We start from the raw sequence: 21496 nt of genomic DNA, 5'->3' as shown, positions 1-21496 counted from the left end.
CTGGGTGGCAATGAAATTAATGTGACATGTGACATTAAAAATGAACATTTGGTGGGATTTATTGCAAAACACAAAATACTTTAGAAACAGTCGAGTTTTAAGCCGGTACCATAAGGTTTATAAATAATTATAGTTTTTTATTCTGAAGCTGCAAATTAGTTTTTCTGCTTTTAGTAAAAGCAAACAGCTCAAAGATTTGAGACAACAAGAGACAGCTTTATTTCATTTATTTGAAATGAAAAGATAAGCAGCATAAAGAGCATGCAAAATAAACAAGATTCAAGATTCTCACTGTATGATAACCTTTAGTAAAAATACCACTCTTTCACAATACCATGGTATTTGCACACAAATGTAAAAGAAAAACATGGAATATTATTTAGTTACTTTTATTTTAAATAAACAACAATTATTCCCACTGATGCTGAGATAATCAGTAGCAAACAGCCCAATTATTGCATAGACTGGATAAAGGTGCTGAACTCTTCTCTCAGGCAGCTGACTGGCAGTGTGTGGCAATAGGAGGGGGAGCGCTTTTTACACTGCGTGACTGTTTTTTTCCCATATTATAAGTTGTAATATGGGAAAAATGTCTTGCTCCACTTGCAGGTTATTTCACTTATAGTGATATATTTATACTTATTCATCAGTAGGGAATTACTGACTTAAAACCAGCTCCTATGTTGTGCTGAAAAGTTACTTGTAAGTTTGTCTTATTTCAAGTGTGTTAAGATAAATACACAGATTTTAAGTCCTGAATGTGCAGGGTCAGTCTCTTTAAACCAACTGGAAAACCAGCGAATGAAGAAACATACAGAAAAACGCCGGATTTGCAAACATCTTTTTTCTCCTGTGGGTTTTTGCTCTGCTCTCAAACACCCACTCACCTCTCATGTTTGACCTCTGATACTCTGTGTCATACCTGAGTAATGTTGATGCATTTTAATGCGGCTGCAGTGTCTCCAGCAGCATTCTGAAATGATATGTATGAATAATGGATTAGTCAACATGAATATGTGTTTTAGTGAGTCAAGTTTTTTCCTCCTCCTTCATATTCTGTCTCTTCTCCCTTCCCTCGTTTTCATCCTGCGGTTGCGGGATGAAACCTAGCAGTTGGGTACAAATCTGAGGAATCATCTATTGAATTTCTCTCTTGTGTTTAGCAGTTAAAAGAGAATCCATCTGCCTCTCGTTTCCCATCTCCTCCCGCCACAGCTCCTACTTTCAATCTGCCTGTCTTCTGCACCTGTTTCCCAAAAACACTTCTGTGCTCTTTTATTCTTTAGATTGGATCATTTTGCTGCTGAAACAAATAGTCTGCTATATTAAATAGATTTTTGATTATCCATTATTTCTGAGTCATTTAGCAAAAAAAAGGAGAAAGCATTCTGGGTGCAGCTGGTAAAGTCGTAGCACACTCTGTGTTCTTGCAAAGTGACTTCTCCAGGGTTTGCCAGGAAAAAGATTGATTTGCACTGTGAAAATTATTTTTTGACCTTTCAAGCACTAATGAGTTGCAGAACTGAAGCTTGCAGCCTGTGTATTCAGGCTATATAAAAGTACTATTAAAGCTACTAACCAGACTTCTGTGAAGTCAACAGACCTGGAGGTGATCGAGTTTCAGCTTGAGGCCTTTATCAGAGCAACAAAGTACGATGGCATCAGGGCCATTGTAGATTTACCAAAATAACTCTGAAATTTTGAGATTAATCTCATCAATTTTCTAGAAAAAAATCAGAAATTTCAAAAAAAAAAAAAAAAAGATTTTTGAAAGACAGAAATTTCCAAGTTTTATCTAGAAACTTTCACAAATTAATCTAAAAGTTTCTGAGTTCTTTTTTGGCACAGATGTACTCCTTTTTTCTATCTACAATGGCCCTAATATGCCATTGTACCAGAGAGTTTGTGTTTAAATATGAAAGTAAACGAACCATTCACCCTTTCACAAATAAACATGGTGACCAATCATCATTCAAGAGGATGGTAAATGCTAACTGATACACCCAAACAGGCTCTGGGCTAAACCTCTTCAGATTTAAAGGAGGAAATCACCTCATAGATCTAAAACTAGTTCGTACCCGGAGGTATAAAGGAAAGTGAAATTAAATATAGCAATCACAAGCACTCTAAAGTACACTTTGCATGCTAACGAGATTTTCAACCTTTTGGAATGGGTCTCACTGCAGTAGATGCAGCTTACTGATGCAGATAAAATGGCCAATGATATCCCATTCCTATTCCCAGTTTTGAAATGTTTATCTGTTATCCCAGTGGTAGACTGTGTCTGTTTGCGGAGAACAGACTGCTGTTTTTAGCCATTGCACCTTGATTTAACGTGACGGGGTGTTTTAGCACCTGATAATCTGGCAGACTGTCGGGTCCAGTAAACTAAATTGCAACGTTTGCTACATTTTCAGCTGGTGCGGATTGCTTTCACACTGCTCTGTCAAACAATCCAAACCTGTTCCTCCCTCGCCGTGGCACCAAGAGCGACTGAAGGAAATGACATAAAAACCTCAAAAGAAGACATGAGCACAACTTCCATCTTTACAAACAAAAATAGAGTAGCGTCAGATTTTAGCAGTTGTAGGATTTTCTCTTTTGTCTTTGCCAACAGACCACGAGCATCAGCATTAGACACTCACGTTTGTTTTGGTTATATTTACCCAGAATGCTCTGTGCTGTAGTTCACTCCCTGTTTTGTAGCAGTCTCTGGTCGCTTGCGCCATATTACGCATTCACTTCAACCGACCCGAGATCGACACAGTTCACTTTTTTGTTCTGCATCAGAGCTTGATTGCGCATTTACACTTCCCTAAACAAACCAGACTTTCTAGTCAAACGAACTAGAGTTCAGTTAAAACGGACTAAACATGACTGGTGTGAATGCACCCAAAGCATGCAGCACAAAGTAGTGTGTATTTGTGAGTGGAAGGAAAAAAAAACACAACTTCAGAAGGTCATGTTCCAGTTATACGCATCCATTCTGCTTTAAAAGCTGCAGCTTGCGTCGTGTTGCACGGTTCAGTTTTCGTACAAGAAACTTCTCACACGCAGTCCATCTATTAGGTGAGCAAAATGTCCTTGTTTTCATATTAACTCCTGTCCCCATCACCCCCTCACTGCCACCCCTCCTGCCTACGGCGCACCTCACCCCTGATGTCCCCCCTCCCTTCCTGTCTGCTCCCTCCTCCTCCTCCTCTTCCTCTATCTCTCTCCGTAGTTGTTCTACCGTGTGACAGAGGAAAGGGCTCGCCAGGCGGAGCTCTACTTGGTGGGCATGGTGTGCTACTACGGCAAGCACTACTCCACCTTCTTCTTCCAGACCAAGATACGCAAGTGGATGTACTTTGACGACGCCCACGTCAAAGAGGTGAGACAGTTTTAGTCTTTTTTTGGGGAGGGTGTTCTCGTGCTGCAGAGTGAGGAGGCTGCACGGTACGGCATCTGCTGCATCCTCAGCAGAGCCGGTGAGAGCAGAAAGGACAGAAACTCTGCTGTGTCTTAGTTGGAGTGCTGCATGGCCCGGCTCTTTGCTTTACTGAGGAACCTGAGGGGAAAAAAATGGTGTTGGAGTTTTATTTTTGGGATTTATTTTAGGCTTAGCTTTTGTAATCTAGATTTTGCCCCTTTTCTAATATTTTGTGTTAATTCGATTAAGAGTTTTAGTGCAAACGGAGACGTCCTTGACTCTTTTATCAGTCGCACTTCACACTGTTTATCACATTAGATGATTGAGCTAATGACAGAGTGTGACATGACGATTAAGTCTGCTAGGACACACGTCAGCACAGACCCTGTTTGACCTTCTACTTTTCGCTTTTGCACAAAGTTTACGCGAATGCAGACAGATGTATTCCTACCTTATCTATGCCTGTCTCTCCTTTGGTGCATGTGCTCCCCTGCTGCATCTCCAGATCGGCCCAAAGTGGAAGGACGTAGTGTCTCGCTGTATTAAAGGCCACTACCAGCCCCTGCTGCTGCTCTACGCTGACCCCCGTGGGACGCCGGTGATACTGCAGGAGAGCCCCAACCCTTGTACTGGCTCCAACCCGCAGCTGGAGCTCCAGCACTGCAGCAGCAAGGCTGGTTACGACAGTGAGGACTCAGGTACAGCAAAGACTAACACCCTGCTCCACGTCGGCTGGGATTACTTCGCCTTTATCAGCTGCTTGCATGAGATGATTCAGCTGTAAATGCTCTGACCTTCAGTGCTACAATCTAACCTCTACGTGTGTTTGCAGCTGGAGGCTGGGCTTGTTTGACTGGAAACAGACGGTCAGTGTGCAGTAGTATCTGAAAGTGGTGGCCTCTCCTTTGTTTTTCAGGTCGGGAGCCATCGATATCCAGCGACACACGCACCGACTCGTCAACGGACAGCTCGAGCCACCGCACGTCCCGCAGCCGACCCCTGCACCAGTCCACGGGCAGCCGGCTCTCCAGCGAATCCCAGACCACGGTGGTCTGTAACTACGACTCGCCGCCGCTCGGTGCTGACGCTGGAGGTAAAACTACAAAGATAGAGGCATGTTATCACTCTCAGAATCTCTTTGTATTTATACTCAGTATATTTTGGGTTAAAATCTCATCATCCATAGATGTCATTTGTTGTCACAATAATTTGAAGACTTATCCTATTGACTCTGCAGTCAGGAGATCTTCCACTTTCTCCCATTTTGTGATTTTACAAACACAAACTTTACTGTATTTCACTTATTTGGTAGTCTAACACAAAGTAATGCATTTTTGTTTTTCAATTTATTAAAGGTGACCAATTATGCTTCCTTAGGATGGGTCTATAGAAAACATGTTCATTACATTATTTTGCACAAAATTATTTCCATATGATGAGATTTTAGTCTGCTCAGTTCTGGCAGGTCTTCTGTCACTTTAAATCCAAATAAGGTGCTGCTGGCCACAATCTCCAACACTTTAACGTAAAAATGGCTGCAAACAGATGCGCAATTATACAACCTTAAATCTTTGAAAAGCATTGGTAGAGCCTACTGCACAACCAAAAAGAATACACCTACCGGTTTCTGGATGGTGAGTCAACAACAAAACACTTGTCTTTGCCAGCAGCCATTGTAACAGCAGTAAAACCAGCTGATCAAATGTGTTGGAGCTCATGACGGCTTATTTTCAAGAGACCGAAAACAAAAACTTTTTGCCAAAAAATGGCTGGGTAGTTTTTTTTTTTTCTTAAGCACTTGGGCTGTTTTTAGAAGCAGTTGAGACCCAAATGGAAATATGAAAATGTGCTAAATGTTAATTTTGCATAATAGGTCCCCTTTAGCAGGAAAATTACGCTGCTTTGTGGAGCAGTTGCACTGTTGTTTCATTAAAATACATAAAGGTTTCAGGTGGTGTAATGTGAGAAAATGGAAAAAAGTCAGAGAGTTATTAATATTTTAGCATTCGACTGTGCATGACAATTTGAACAAGCTGCTGTTTGGCTTAACACGTTGAAATAACCCCCATTGCATCAGCTGTTGCTCTGTTTTCTGGGAGCAATTGAGTTTAATTACCAGCAACACTTGTTGTGGATTTAGTTAAGAGCAAACAAAGGTCAGATTGTGTTGTTCTTCTCTGTCGTCACTGCAGATTCTTCAGGTTGTGTAGCTCATTGATGTAAATTCCCACATTTATTTGCACTGCTGCCTGCATAATTGCTCCCTGTGGGATAAATAAAACTCTTATTGGTTTTACTTGCTCCTCCTTCCCTCCCTTTTCTCCCACGCTCAGAGTCAGCAGTGGAGGCTCCAACCTGCCACCCCTCTCCTCCCCTGCAGGAGACGGCAGTCTTCCTCCTGTCTTCACGTAGGCCCCTCACCTCCTCCTCCTCCTCCTCTCGCCCCCTTTCCTCCTCGTCTTCATCGGGAGTCGGGGGCTGCGAGGGCGGGGCTGGGGGGCCCCACTGGGAGGATGAAAGCACGAGCAGTGAGAGCAAATCCAGGTAAGACTATTTTGATTTAATTCTTCTTCCTAATCTCATGTTTTTCACTATCTCTCTGGGATCAGAGCCTCCCTGTTGCTTCTGTGCTTTAGGACTAAAATGCTCTGTGTGGAAACAACATTTTCTCTGTCATGATATTTTTATTTGATTTGCATGCTTCTAACAATCATAAAAAACACTACAAAAAAAGTGTTACATTTTTCAATTTAAGATATTTTACTATCACAACGGGTATTAAAATGTGTAGTTTGATGCTAAAATTGAAAGGTTTTTGTGATGCAATAGAATGAGACCAAGGTAAATAATTTAAAATCTTTTCTTCTTGTAATGTGACATTTATCCTTTGAATTTCTACTGAAAGGCAAACAAATGTAAGTTGTAAACGTGTAACATGTTGAAGCACCTTTTAAATTAAGTTCAGCGTTCAGTACACTTGAGTTTTGCTTGCATCAGCTATCAATTATTAAATCTAATTATCCAGGAATCTTATTGTACTTTTCTTTGCAAGAGAGCAGAAAATAAATATGACAAAAATAGCTTAAGTTTATTCAAACAAAAAACGTTTTCTTCAGGTGCTTGTCGGGGCTAAAATAGCAGTAGAGTGCTTGGAGTGTGATTTATGCCAAGGAGAGTGAGATTCTTTGTTTCTTTTTTTTTTTTTTTTTACAATAACTCACCTTAAACCTTTGCTGTAGCTAGGTAACAAGTAATACTTGAAATTTTCTAAAAATAAAGCACATATGCGTGAAGCCGTGCACTCTAAACATGAGCCACTCTGAGTTAATCATAATTTTATGCTTTTCTCCAAACATTTAAAGACAAACATTTATGATCTTGGTTTTATTTCAAATGGAAGAGCAATAACTATTCCTCCTGCTGCTAAAATAAAATGAGATCTTGGATCCATATCCAGCCACTTTCTGCTAACAAGACACTGAGATACTTAAACATGAACCATGGCCTCAGACATACTCAATATTACAGTTTTTATTTTTGTTATCTGTAACATGTATTGACTGTTTTCACCTTAGATATTTTAAAATGAATTTGCTGTTTTCTGTTAGCAATAAGGCAACAATGGCATCCCGTAGCTGAAGCTTTGATTTGTGGAGAGATGGGATTTTTTTCCCATAATGCTGCAGAACTGAACAGAAATCATAAGTTATATATACTCATTATGGCACTAAAAATTAGCAAAGAACTGCAGAGTAATCTATTACAGCTGTTTCAATTACTTCTTATGATGATTCAAAGTTAATAGCAGAACTAAATCAAACATTTTTCAGCAGCAAGTCTTTCCTGCCGCCTCAGTTTGTCTGGCTAATTATTTAATAGTTTAATATATTTACTGCAATACTTCATTTTCATCTTAAAAGTTGCATTGACATGTAATATAACATGATTATATTAATTTAAATATAGGACAGTGAAGATGGTTGCACCTTCAAATGTTTATTTTTTGTTGTACGATGATTAAATATCTCAAATATTTCTTCATGGTGTTAGTGACCTGTATCAAAATGTTTTGAAAAGCAAGAAATAAAGCAAACAAATAAAGCTATGAAGTAAGTTACAGTCCAATGATATATGAACGTATCCAGCATATCCAACATATGGCTCTTTTTATGAAGTAAATGCTGTTCTGCTGCTTGTTCTCTGCAGTTTAATTACCTCCTCCTCCTCACTGCCCACGCCTGTATTAGCATTTGGATTCTGAATATAGATGTGAACTTTGAGTCTCTCTTCAAATATGCACTCATACTCATCAAGTTTTATGTAATTCCTCACTTCTTTGAACCATATTAATGAAGCGGTATTGCATAAATGCTTATTAATGCTTAAGGATTATGCTCACGAGTTCCTACACGGCCTGGAAAAGTCTGGAATTTGATTTATATATTTTTCATCCAACCATCCATACTTACCAGATAAGCCAGAAGTTAGAACCTTGACACAGCTTGACATATAAAAAGTCTTAACTGTAATAGTTTTTACTTTTACCTCTTTTGTTTTGAGTTTGACTCAAGTGATTTCTAGGATGTAGAAATACATAAATTCATTTCCTGATTGAGACAAAGACCGTCTGCAAAGATAAGGAGCCAGCATTCTAGGTGCTTTCTGGGATTGCAAAAGCATCACCTTACATTTCGCAAAGCATGTGGAAAATACATATAAGCAAGATTATTTCCTTTGTTTGTCAGAGAATGCTTTGACCTACGAACTGTGTAACTCATTGCATTTTCTACAGAGTCCGTAATTCTTGTGATTTCTGTCCCGGTTGTTCTTTTTAACGAACAAATCTTTTTAGCAGAACCACCGGATTAAAACTTACACTTCTAATCATCCACATCATTTGCTCTCTAGTTCCTCGGGAAGCCGCTACCGGCCAACCTGGAGGCCCAGAAGAGAGGCCCTGAACATCGACAGCATCTTCACCCGACAAAGAGACTCCCAGCTGGGCTACAGCGCCGCCCCCGGCCCATCTCTCCCCGCTGAGCCCCAGCAGCCTCTCCCCTTTGTGGGAGCTGCCACACAACCTGGACTGGAGGACGTGGATCGGACCGAAACCGGGGAGGTCGGGTTTGGGCTGGTTGGGCAGCCCAGGTCTTCAAGCGGTGGGCGGACTATGGGTCCTCCTGCTCCTCCACCTCTGAGAGGGGTGGAGCACCAGCCACGTCTGATCCAGAGAATGGAGAGTGGCTACGAAAGCAGCGAGAGGAACAGCAGCAGCCCTGACAGGTACAACACACACAAATATCAATTACTGTCTCTGGCTCTCAGCTCCTGTTGTCCATCATGTTCCCCTCTTGCGGATTCCCTTGCTTCTTTTCTGTCCAATTGCAATTTATCAGCATGAAACATAAATGTGACATTAACAAGAACAAATGATCCAAAAGAGGTACTCCGTAACAAAAAATGAAACCCCAAACACATTAATCTGCTTGAATCGTCTCATTTATCAGCATTTTCCCCTTTTTCGCCGGCATTTCTTGCTATCTTCACCCTTTCTGCCTCCCAACAGGGAGGTGGGGCAACAAAAACGGGTGCTGATGTCTGGACCTTCATGGCGTTCGGTGCCCAAGTCAAAAAGCAGCGGTGCTATTATGCAGGAGCTGCCACATCCATGCTGGGTCAGCAGCTCTGACACAGGTCCGCCCTCATACATGCAGCTACACGCAGCTTCTTTAGGTGCAACCAAAATTGCAATTCAATGTTATTCTGTTCTCAGGCTCTGGGCGCAGTGAGCTGGACGAGCTGCAGGAGGAGGTGGCGAGGAGAGCCCGCCAGCAGGAGCAGCAGAAGCGGAAGGAGGCGGAACGGGAGGCGGCCAAGGGGTTCAACCCCAGACCCAGCAAGTTCATGGACCTGGACCAGCTCCAACACCAGGGTATGGATCAAACAACCATTAGAGCATGGCTCAACTTTTCTGTACTTACAGGTGACCTATTATGCTTCCTTGAACAGGCTAGCATAGATCTATGGGTGGTACAAAACATTTTTTGCTCAAAATAATTCTTGGATAATGGGATTTTAGTCTGGTCAGTTGTAGCTGTTTTTAGTTCCTGTCATATTTTAGAGGCTCTTGTCACTTTAAATCCAAATAAGCTGCTGTTAGCCACTCCCCCTAACTCAACATTTACACTCCCACGTGAAAATAACTCCAAGCAGATGTGTAATTATACAACCATAGATTTTTGAATAGTACAACCAACAAGAATGTAGCAAGTGGTTTCTAGATGATAATTCAACAACAAAACACTTGTCTTTTCCAGCAGCTATTGTACAACGCACACAGCGGTAAAACCAGCTGACCAAATGTGCTGGAGCTTCCCTTGGGTTGCTAGGTAATGGCGCAGTGCCCATCAATTGTGACTTAACAATCGGGAAGCTTTTGAAATGGCTGATTTTCTAGACACCAAAAAATATAAACTTATTGCCAAAATGTGGCTGGATGTTTGTTTTGTTTTTTTTAAGCACTTGGACTGTTTTTAGAAGCAGGTGTGACCCAAATGGAAGTAGAAAAACATACAAAATGTGAATTTTGTATAATAGGTCCCCTTTAAGTAAGTACTCTGTAAGTACCCAATAGTTGGATGGTAAGTACAGTGCAGTAAGTCACCACAAAACGCTAGCAATGAGCTGCAAAAGGATTTGTTCACCATAAATAGATTATTTCAAACCCTCACCTTATCTTGACTTGTAAGCGCGCCGTGCAGAAGGTTATATGCTGCCACTGAGAGAAGAAGCCTCAAAGCTAGATATTGTCAGAAAAATTAAAGAAGTTAGAGGAAATAAGTATAAAAATCAATCTTAAATTTTACATCTCTGCAGATATGCTATAAATAACACTGTATGGTTGGTCTACTCCATTACCATTAGGCTCGACATAGGTACACTGTCATTTTGCAGCGACCCTGTATGCTGCAAAACAGTAAGTAATCACAAAGTGATTTTGTAAGCAATCACCCCATAGGTACCTTACGGGTTTCCTAAAAACACTTTGAAAACCCCACATGTTCATATATTTGTACCCAATAAGCATTAATGTCCCTTAAATATCCGGTAAGTACGATGTGTAGGAAATATGATTTCTCATTTACGGGGTGCTTTATTCATTGTCCAGTCCTAAGTCTAGACCGTGAGTCAAGATAGAAAAATGCATTTTAAGATGTGGTCACCTGTTGTCAGAGTGATTTGTTCGACTTTCGTCTGACCTCATCTTTGGGCTCCATCTGTCTCTCCGTGGTATTTTTGCTTTTGCCATATAGCCAAAAAGAATAAATCTAGGTGTGAGCATTTATTTATCATTTGTCATAAAAGTTTTGATTTATTGTTGTCACAATGAATTCCAATTAATGACCTTCAACAAAAACATTGTCAGGATTGTTAATTTCAGTATTTTCTCTACTGTTTGTTCAATGAGAGTATCAGTAACCTTGAACATTTGTTTAAATATAAATCACATTTCTTTATGTTCCTGGTGTCCTAAAGAATCATATTATTGTTATTCAGCAGCATTATTTGTGTTTGTGGGGCCAGGATTGCTGTGTCATGCAGTCACAGTCATATATTGACTTAAAAACGAAGAAATAGTTTTTATTATCATAAAATATCATGATAAAACTTGAAGTCTGGATCGCCCATCCCCAAAGAAAACTACAGTCAATAGTTTTTAGCTAAGCTGGGAATTGCTACAAGACCTTTAATGACCAGAAAAGTGTTCAAACATCTTCTTTATTATTCATATTTCAGACTCGGCTTAATTTCAAATTCCCAATTTCTCAATCAAGTTACACAAAATACTAACTCCCCTTCCAAATAGCGTCCCAACCCTCGGTGGAAAACAAGGCGTAGGTGTGTGTTGGGTAAACTTCCATCAAATCAGAGAGGAATGATAAACAACCTATTGCAGTAGTGGTTTAATTTCCTTTGTGACCCAGGAGGACACAGCGATTCTAGCGTAATAATAGCCACTCTGTTAATTTATTTTGAGCTCATTGACCACAAAGTTGTAGAATAAATGTGGTGGTATCGATTTGGAGGAATTTACCAAGTGGAAAGAATGTACAACCTGATGCAGAAAGATAATGCAGTGTAAAACACAGCTGGGTAAGTTAATGCTGTTTTATTGATTTTGATACTTTACTTTTAAATCAGTTACTCAGGCTACACCTCAAATATTTGGTGATGCGATGCATGTTTTACATAGAATGATTCAATTACCTTCATAGTAATCAACATCAATTGTATGTTGTTCCAGGGAACAATATACATTAAGCTCAAAACAGATTAATATATAAATTTAATATATAAAAATGATAAAAGATAACCAATAGAATACAGTAAAAGAAGTTAGCATCTAAGCAATATATATTCTTTACTGATTCACTAAATCAAAAGAAATCGAATAAAAATACAAACAAAACATTTAAATAAAAAATCTGTGACCCTAATTATAAGCTGCACTACTGATTTCATGCTAATGCTAATACTTAGCTTTGATCTAATATGGAAAAGTAGAGATAAAGTCAGTTTCCAGCCCTAACTTTTGGATTTATCAGACAATAAAAAGCATATAAAGCATCTTACTTGAGGTCCGACTTGCTGTTTAAGTTCTTACAGAATTGGCCTTGATTTCCACATTTTTTGTGAAACTGATATTTTTACCAACAGTTTTCAAAGTGCTCAGTTTCTGGGCTTGTCAATTTGATAAAAGGGAATTCAAGGGTAAAAGAGGGTTTAATAGTATACACTAGAAACCACAACCATGATTTGCTAAAGAGCTAAAACCACTACTTGTTTTAGCTTTGTCCTGTTCTTAGAGCCATTAAACCTTATTAGAAATGCCCATTAGGAAGGTTTATTGAAAGTAAAAGGCAAACAATATGAAATAAAATTAGCTACATCAGTTTTAGATATTGCCCTTGGTAAATCTCTCCTTCTTTGCCTGCAATGTTGGGGTTTCTAAATCAGATCCCGACTCCAGTATCATTATCCTCTCACCATATTCTCTCCCAGTGTTTGCAGTGTGTTTAATACGGGGGGCGTTGACTCCTTATTGACATCGAAATAGCAACAGAAATCTCATTCAGGGCCGTCCAGGTTATGACAGTCCCGTGTCATAACTCTACTTTGATCACTTGTTCTGCTCTCAAATTATCGCCTCCCTGAGCCATTATAATTTTTACCACTGGACTTTCCTAAAACTACCTTCTTTGTATTATGGCATCATTAATGTTCACAGCATTTGGTTATTTCTGGCTGTAAATCCTGCTGGAGATAAAAACGAGTAAATATCAGTGTTAAAAAGTGAAGCATTATTATATCATGTTAATAAAAAAAATCTTTTAACGATTAAAAACAAGTTTTATAGTGGCTGTGTTTAAAGACAAATTGTGGCATTCAGGTTACAGAAATGTAACCGTTGTTTTTCACCTTGTAAATTTATATTTTGGTGTCTTTAATGTAAAATAACAATTTTAATCACATAAAACTTACAACAGCTAAAGATTTACTTAATATATTCCTGTTTGTGTCATGTCTGTCCTAAGTTGGGTTCAGCAGTTTGTTCAGCCTTATGCACCTGGTACTATACACACACTACAGTACAGGCAGCCTTAATGAATGGAAAGGACAAGTTGTGAACAAATGGATGGCATTCCTATCAGCGCGATTATGTAACAGAATTCGGGTTCGACACATCCGTATCGATGACTGAGCCAGACTTTAATCTAATATCATACTTTAAGGGACGGCAGAGCCAACATCAAGCCTCCATTATTCCTCCCTCAGAAGAAAGGATGTTAAAATGCCACAGTCCTGCAGCAGCAATGCATCAATAGGACGACACTGGCCAGTAAACCACTCAAATCAACAGACGGGCTGCAGATTAATGGCTTTTAAGTTGGTGTTGGGTTCACTTTTTCCATGCAAATTTCAAACAAATCTAATGTTTATTGTTTAAATTTTAAAACTGAGATTTTTTAAAATGTGGTTTCATTAAGGCAAAGTTTGTTTGTATTGCATGGATTCAAGTTAAATTGTTAACAGGTTAAAAATGCACTAAATGTAAACAATATATAAAAGAAACGGGAAAAAAAAGTTTTAACATGTAGACAACTAAGATGAGAAAGATTAAATAAGTTTTATCTTTATGTGAAGGCTGTGTTTAGAGTATTTTAAGCCTTGACGTTTTCTGAACATTTCAAAACATGGATAGTTTGCTCCAGAGCTGAGGAACATAGAAGCTAAATGTTGTTTCCTCTTCTGTCTTGGTTCTGGGAGTACTGGGTCCAAAAGTCTCAGATGACCCGAGGCATATGGACGATTCAGAACCGATATTCAACTCTAAGATGGATTTAATCCAAGAGGCTTGAGTGATTCATAGATTTGCCTGATAAATATCTGTTTACGCAGCATTTAAATGATCTAACCTACTGAGAAAGCATGCATAAGTTTCACCATGTCCTAATTTATCAGGAAAACCTTTAACCTGGCAGCAAATTACCGGTAAATATGGTAGCTGGCTGACTTAGTATTAGACTTCATTTAATGTCTCTTTGAGATTAAAAATCTCTTTTTGAGGAGAGACTTGGCCAAGACCGGCAGCAACACACCGACAATTCAACACACCGACAATTCAACACACCGACAATTCAAAACCCAATTAAAATACAACATGGATAACAAAGGAAGAACAATAACAAAGAGCAAACACACCCACTGAAGTAAAAAGAAGACTAATGAGGTTAGTCTTGTTTTCAAAAATATAAGACTAGATAGGTTTCAAAAATATATTCCAATGGGTCATCAGTGTACCGCTGGGGAGCATGTAGATACTGAAAAGAAGTGTTCTCATAATGGAGCCCTGAGGATCCCCAAATGGGATTTATTCACTTAACTTAATAGTGCCAAATGACTTAGGCTAGTCACAGTTTAATAAGGAAGATCTATAATATCTGTAATATCTAGTAAAATTAAAACAGAAGTTTTGGATGCATCAAACATAACGTCACATGTCTTGATTTTTTTACAGTTCTGTGGCCTTAAACCTTACTCAAATTCACATATTTTCCTCCCAGTCTCTCAAACTTTGTGACACAAATCGCTCCATGGCTAAGAAATGATTACCTGCATTAAAAAACGTCATAAAGTTGGTTACTCACATTACTGCCTGCATACATTCGTTGCGTTAGCATGTTCACTTGGCTCAGGCTGCAGTGCACTAGGATCTACTTTGACAGATTTGAATTACAATCTCTGTACACTAATACTGCTGTATCATGAGAAAAAAATATTTCAGAATACTTTATAGGGGATAAAAAGTTACAGCTAGAATTTCAAAGACCTCTACATTACCAAATTGCTGACTCATGCACTTTATATCATTGCTTATTTTTCACAATGGCGTTAAATTCAGACTGGCTCCCTGAGAAAGAAACAGTGGGTTTTTGTTGTTGTTGTGCTTTTCTCTCCTATTTGTCGCTTCATGAAAAGTCTTGGTTTTTGTTTTCTCAACTTTCATCTTCTTCTTCTGATTTGTACGGATTTAGTGGCTGACGCTTGAGCAGAAGTGTGAAATTAATATCACCTGAAAGCTTTGCTCCACGAGCTTTTATGTGCCTTCTCTTGTTTGTATCAGTGTTCAGATTGGTAGTAGATATGGAGATTTTGTGTCTTTGTCCTCCATATTAATACTATTCAACATGAACAGTAAAACGTTTATCTTTCCTTAGACTCTTAAGACATCTTTTCAGTAAAAATATTTGTAACTTTTATTCATTATTGACTCTGATTTGTAGTAAATCTTTATCCCAAGCTGAAATTTCCATTTGGATCAAACTACTGCACTGCTGCTAAATTAATTTAAAATGAACCAGAATCTGAGCAACTGCTAAATGTTTTATCAGAGGTTTCAGAGCAAAATAAGCGCTCACTGCCACGTCTGCAGACAGCACAGCTTTAGGCTCAGTAAGAGTTTCAGCTTACATGTCTTTGATCACTGATGTTTGTGGGCTTGTTAGATGAAAACATGCCATGCTAGCTAACATTTCTATTCAGGATAAGTCCAAATAGGTTATCAGTAGGGGAGGGTACATTGCAAAACCACAACATCTTTCCAGGTATTTTTGGACATGTCATAAGTGAAATAATCTGCTAATAGAACTAATCCTTTTTTAATTAATATTGAGCAATTATTGACTTAAAACCAGCTGGAAATTGACTTGTAAGTTAGTTTTGTCTTGTTTTAGGTGACATTTGAGCTGGAAACAGGACAGAAAATCCTTGGTAGGCTTTTGTGTTTTTGCAGTGTAGTGCATGCAGGCCCCCAGCCCTCCAAAAGACAAACTTTCCTTCTTCTGCACTTTTTTCTCTGTCTCCGTTGTTTTCTCATCCTAACCTTCTTCCACTAATTTTATGCTCTCTTTACATTTTCGCTGCCACTCTGTCCTTATATCTCTCTGTCTCTTGTCCCTTTTATCTCCCGCCCTGTTGTTAACACCCTCAGCTGTGCTCAGACCCCTGCATGAGGCTAACGCTCATAGTGGATTGGCTGTAGCTGCGTGCATGAGGAGCACTGGGGGCCCAGTCAAACGCAGGCAGGAACAGGAAATGGAACGGGACACGGGAAACGCCCACCCACAGGGGCCTAGCAGGTACCACAACTGTCCCTCACCCCCCCCACACACCTCATGTGTCCGCAGCGGTGCCTGTATAAAAATCCCCGTTTCCTCAGCTCAAAGCGACCCTCTGTGTATCTCAACTCCTTGTTCTCCATTGGTTCTGGCTGGCCTGTGTTGTTGTGACCCCCACACAAACGCCTCCAGCTGTTTGTGTGCCTGAATGTGTGTTCTCAAGCACACATTTGTTACTTTACAGAGGAACTTCTTGTCCCCTTTGTGTATTTGTTGCAATGCAGTAAAAGCTTTGCTGCTTTGCTGTGTTTTCCCGTTGAGAATAAAAACTGAGAGTCAGTGTTGCTCTCTGCGTCTCTGTGCTTCACTGCTTCTTCTGCATTGTTGTTTGTGTGCACTACCGAGGCTTCCCTCTGCTCTTTCAGCGCTGCTGACCCGTCCTTCTCTGAACTGTAAAGCCGCAGTCTGTCACTGTGCTTCTGTCCCGCAGCTGCAGTCAAACGTCCTGTGCTGTGGTTTGTTTTCTTGATCTTTGTCGCTGAATGTGTTTCAGTAATTCAGTCTGGTCGTTTTTCAGTATGTTAGTTTGAGAGGTGAACCAAATGTTATCAAATACACTGTATGTCAGTTGATTATGAAATTAAAAGCATTCAAAGTAGAGATTATATTTGCTCATAGAGTTCAAAAAAGCCATGCAATTAGGAATAAGTTTTTCTGATAAATTACCACAAATATAATTAAAAAGGGCATTTTCAGATTCTGAGCTATGCATCCTTTTTTGATCATTTGCATCCAGAGTCCAAATCATACTTTTAACATCTTAAAGTTCCTGATTAATATTTCTTTAGGCTTTCCAAGTTTTTCTTTGGACTTTGGCTGCTTTTTTGGTCATTTTTAGTCTAGCATCTGATCATATTCATGTGAATGTTACCTTATTTGACTCTGTCAGATTTTTATAAATAATTATTTTATCCAACTACATTAAACAAATAGTAATAATTTTTCTGTGAGCTGTCATTAATTGTTTATAGCTGGAGCTGATGATCCCAGAATCATCTATTTGCGATTAGCATGAATAAAGATGCAGTTATTACTAAAACAGCAGCAGAGTGTAAAAGATTGTTACTTTTATCTCTTAACAAGTTGCCAACATTTCCAATTCAAGCACGTTCTGTAACAAACACTGGAGGCTGTAAAGGATAAAACCGAGTGACTTGCTGTTCCTCTTTTATCCTTCCTGTAATCCTCTGAAAGTTTCGCTCTTTCTTGCTCTCTACATAAACTGGGAAAGTCTTGATTGACATCTGACTGAGCCTGAAAATAGATAAATGCTGCGATTTCTTCACATAGTAACAGTCTCTGCACTAAAGAGTGTTTTTCACAAGGCAACCTTGTAGCCTCTTGTAGCATACGGTGCATTCACTTGGAAAATTAATATAGGAAAATTCCTGCTCCCAGCCAAGTTTTCTACTAATTAAGGAAATTTTAATAAGTTGCCAGAAAATATCTAGCATTTTCAAGATAAAATATTTTTTAAAATATGATAATTGTAACATTTAGCCACAGTAGATGCACTGCAGAACTGCCATTGTTTGCCAAGACAGAAATTTTTCAACAATAATTTATTTATTATTATTTTTTTTGCCAGTGCTTTATTTTTTTTCTCGCTTTTTTGGCAACAGATATGAAATCAAACTTTGACCATCCCCGATGAAGCTGTTGTCAATAACATATAAAGCACAAGACTTTTCCAGGTTTCAAACTTTAGATACTGCAGTGTTGGAGATAAACTGCTAGCCACTTAAGTAAACTCCAGTTTGCTAGTTTTAATTCTGAAAACATAAATATTTGATCGAATTAAAACCATCAAAGTAGCTGCTAGCATAAAGAGCTAACAAGAGAGTTAGCTACCTCTGAGTCTGCATGCGTCTACAATGAACTTTACCTTCGCCTTCTTTTACATCCAGTCGCTTTTTCCGAAGCTAATCGAGCCGTGGTGCAGTACTACAAAAATAGTTTCCTTAAGGGTGCTCATGAAAATGTATTAGGTATCTTCCTTTGCTCTGAGCCAAATTAACTTTCTGTAATCACATCGGTGGAAATAAAGCCTGGATGTGCTAACTTGTTAATATTGATTTTAGTCTGCATTTCATTACAGCTCTGTTTAGACCTTAGTGAAACTTTCGGGGGGGGGAAAAAGTGGCTCCATCTGTTACCAGTGGAACTGAAGGGAAGGAGTAGGTGGAAGTAAAGCTCTCAGCACTCAGCCTTTTTTATTACCTTCCTCCTCTCCTCTATTGATCAACATAAGCCTCTGATTTATAGCTTGCTGCTGCAGAGCCTTCTTCGTAATTACAAGGGCTTGAAAAGCGACATGAGAGTTAATGTGGGGGATGGGGGCGCTCTCTCTCTCATAGACACATAGGCTATGTGGCACCAAACTAAAATAATCACATTTACAGACTTGCTTTTCACACATACTCTAACGCACTCAATGCAAGGATAAAACCTTTCTCTGCACATTCGCTAATGTTCAGCTCTTTACAAACATTTCCTTGGTCTTTAGTTGCTTTTGAGCATATTTCAGCCTCACGGTTTTGTGAGTAATTTAGGCATAAAGTGGCTCTTAAAGTTGTTGATGGGCATTTATTACACACATTTGAACAGCAGACACAAATAAAAATCAATATTGAGCCAAAATCACTGACATTTATATTCTTTACATACCTAATGCTTAAGTAACATCTACAAAGATGTTCCCAAAAATCCTTAAAGAGACTCAAATGTCCTTTTTTTAAATCAGATTGTCACTTAACTTAAAGCTTATCTGCAACTATTTCCTGCAGTAGTTTACTTCAGCTTTCAACAGCTTTTAAACATCATGCATAAATAAACCAGAACTTAACTCCTTATTGGCAAAAACAAGGTTTAGCTGGAAATTAATACAATTAAAAATGCTGTCACTCAGACTACTTTAATCCTCTCCATAAATTAATTAACTACTTCATAAAAGAGTTGATTACTTTGCAGTAAAATTAAAAATATATACATACAAATGGCATAACGTTCATGTGAATCCAGTATGTGAAAATGAATGAATGTGCAGCATGAACAAGAAATGAACCAGTGTGTTTGCACTAGACAGGAGCTCAGTTTATTTTCCTATAACTTTCAGTAGAAATACAGTGTCACAAGACTAAATAAACTTATTTAAATTTGTATCTTTAAAACAGAAAACAAACAATATATTCATTGGTTTTATGATTTGCAAAAGAAGAGAGCGAAATTCACAAAATTTGGGAGTAGTTTCAAGTGAATAGAAAAGAAATCATTTGTTAATCAGATGATCTTCAGCTGGATCAGCCCCGGCTGAAACTCAAAAATTCAGTTTTTTTCCCATCAGTGAACGCAGCATATGCCACCAGGTTGTCATGACAACAGCACTGTTTCGTGGGAAAGAAAAGTCAAATTGGGTTTTTCCACTAAAGTCGTTCCAGCTCCCATTACTGGACAATTAGTACGGAGAGTGTTTTTAATTTGAAGCCTGTTCCAAATTAAATCTATGATCACTAACAAAGATTACAAAGTGTGACACAGAAAATAGTATTTCAGGACAGAATCAGGATTATTCTTAACCAGAATGACTATTTATTTATTTATTTATTTATTTATTTAGTCCTTTTGGATGTTTCCTGTCTTTGCAGACAGGACTCTCCACATATTTGTATTTTGTTTGGCTTTAAACTTCATATTTCATTCTCCACTTGTCTTTTTTTTCGGCTTTAAAGCAAAGATTACTTGATTAGGGCTGAAGCTATTAATCAGATCAATCGTGATGAATCCATTATTGAAATAATCATCAACATGTTTAGTAAGTGATTAATTGTTAACTGGAGTGTACAGGCTCAGAAAAACAACATACTCAGAGTAGAATCTAAGCCAAAACTGTGCAAAAAAATCAGATTTTTTTTTGTGCCCATTTAAGCTGAAAACATCTAAGTCTGAAAATGTATTTTACCCAAAATGAGGCGCAGTTTCAGCCTCACATAAATAAAATGTCTATGTTCTTACTTAAAAAAGGATATAAATGATTTATTTTCATCTCTTAATGTATATCTAGTATTGTATAAAAAGGCTTAAGTGGTTTAATGAAAAATCTGTAGACTGTCAATTGATTAATCCTTTAATTATCAGAATAATCAGTAGATTAATCGCTAACTAAAATTCACGAACAGGCAGAAAATGAGCAAAAAAGCAGCTGAAGTAAAGAGAAAAACTTTGAAAAACCTTCATAACTCCTGGAGAAGTATTGATTAACGCCACTGTAAAGGACTACAAGCCTGGAAGTAATGCATGAAGAAATGATAGGTGCTTGATCTGGCCGTTGAAGATCAAATGCTTTAAACATCAGTGAAAGCAAATCAATAAAGTAAAAATAAATGGTGGTGGTTCAAAGTTTGGAGCAGCAGAAGCTTCGTTAATTATCATGTTGGTATGTGTAGATTTGTGCTTAAAGGCCTTTGATAAAGTGAAATCTGCTGTTAGGGTTTCTCTGAACAGACTGATCCGTCAGCTTGTGCTTCGTAAACAGCACGGCTCATTGCGGCATCATCACCGTGTGTTTGGTTCTGTAAGTGTGTGTTTGTGCTTGTTTACCCCGCTGTTGTGACCTTCCCTCGATGCAGTAACTCACCTGACGTCAAAGCTGCTCGGTTTTTCTGTTTTTTGTTTTTTCTCCTCCTCCTCCTGCTCTGAGTTGTCTGACTCGAGCCCCTCCCCTCTCTTGTGTGCTCCAGTGAACAGCCTGGCTCGATCCAAGTACTGCTGACGCCCAATCAGGAGGAGGAAGAGGACGAGTCGACGAGCAGCAGGGACGGTCCTCAGGGTCAGAACCCGCCCCCGCCTCCTCCGCCTTACCGCCCCGCTCCCCCTCGACCCACGCTCACCCTCAGCATCAGTCACCCCTGCGGCCCGTCCGTTCAGGGTGAGGAGGAGGAGGGGGGCAGGCGCGCTGGTGACGAAGGTGAGGATGGGAGTGAGGGGACGGGGGTGAGGCTGTGCGAGTTGCTGCAGGCCGGGGGGGTGAGTGTCCGACCCCTGGGGAAGCACTTAGCCATCTCTCTACCCTCACTTCCTCTTCGTCTCTGGGATACACACACTGCACACGCCTCACACTCCACACACAATCCCCCTCCGCCCCCGTCGCCCCCTCCGGAAACGTACGGGCAGAGGAAACCCCTCACCCCGCTCTGGCAGCCGCCCCACCCACATTCCCCCGACGGAGGGTGGCAGCAGCACTCGGTCCTCGCCGATGGAAGCACGCGTCACTGGTCCTCCTGGAGCCTGGACCGCCCGGACGCCGTGGTAACGCCATATGACACGCCCCCGGACCGGTGCTTTCCCA

The 21496-nt window shown here is 39.5% G+C and overlaps 1 protein-coding gene across 1 annotated transcript in view; it reads left to right on the top strand.

Annotated features, from left to right (window-relative positions):
* The window catches only part of usp54b (ubiquitin specific peptidase 54b), a 53237-nt gene extending 32220 nt beyond the window's left edge, over nucleotides 1-21017 (top strand). Inside the window, exons 7-14 of the mRNA XM_088001059.1 lie at nucleotides 3224-3373; nucleotides 3918-4110; nucleotides 4329-4505; nucleotides 5746-5956; nucleotides 8321-8695; nucleotides 8979-9106; nucleotides 9186-9344; nucleotides 20889-21017. Coding sequence (XP_087857185.1) covers nucleotides 3224-3373; nucleotides 3918-4110; nucleotides 4329-4505; nucleotides 5746-5956; nucleotides 8321-8695; nucleotides 8979-9106; nucleotides 9186-9344; nucleotides 20889-20920 — 1425 coding nt within the window. The 3' untranslated portion in view covers nucleotides 20921-21017. The remainder of the gene's footprint in view (nucleotides 1-3223; nucleotides 3374-3917; nucleotides 4111-4328; nucleotides 4506-5745; nucleotides 5957-8320; nucleotides 8696-8978; nucleotides 9107-9185; nucleotides 9345-20888) is intronic.
* The last annotated feature ends 479 nt before the right edge of the window (nucleotides 21018-21496 follow it).

The sequence above is a fragment of the Poecilia mexicana genome, unplaced genomic scaffold, assembly GCF_051168715.1.
Source record: "Poecilia mexicana isolate PSO_F unplaced genomic scaffold, ASM5116871v1 scaffold_19, whole genome shotgun sequence".
Lineage (NCBI taxonomy): Eukaryota > Metazoa > Chordata > Actinopteri > Cyprinodontiformes > Poeciliidae > Poecilia > Poecilia mexicana.
This window is presented reverse-complemented; position numbering and strand designations above follow the sequence as displayed.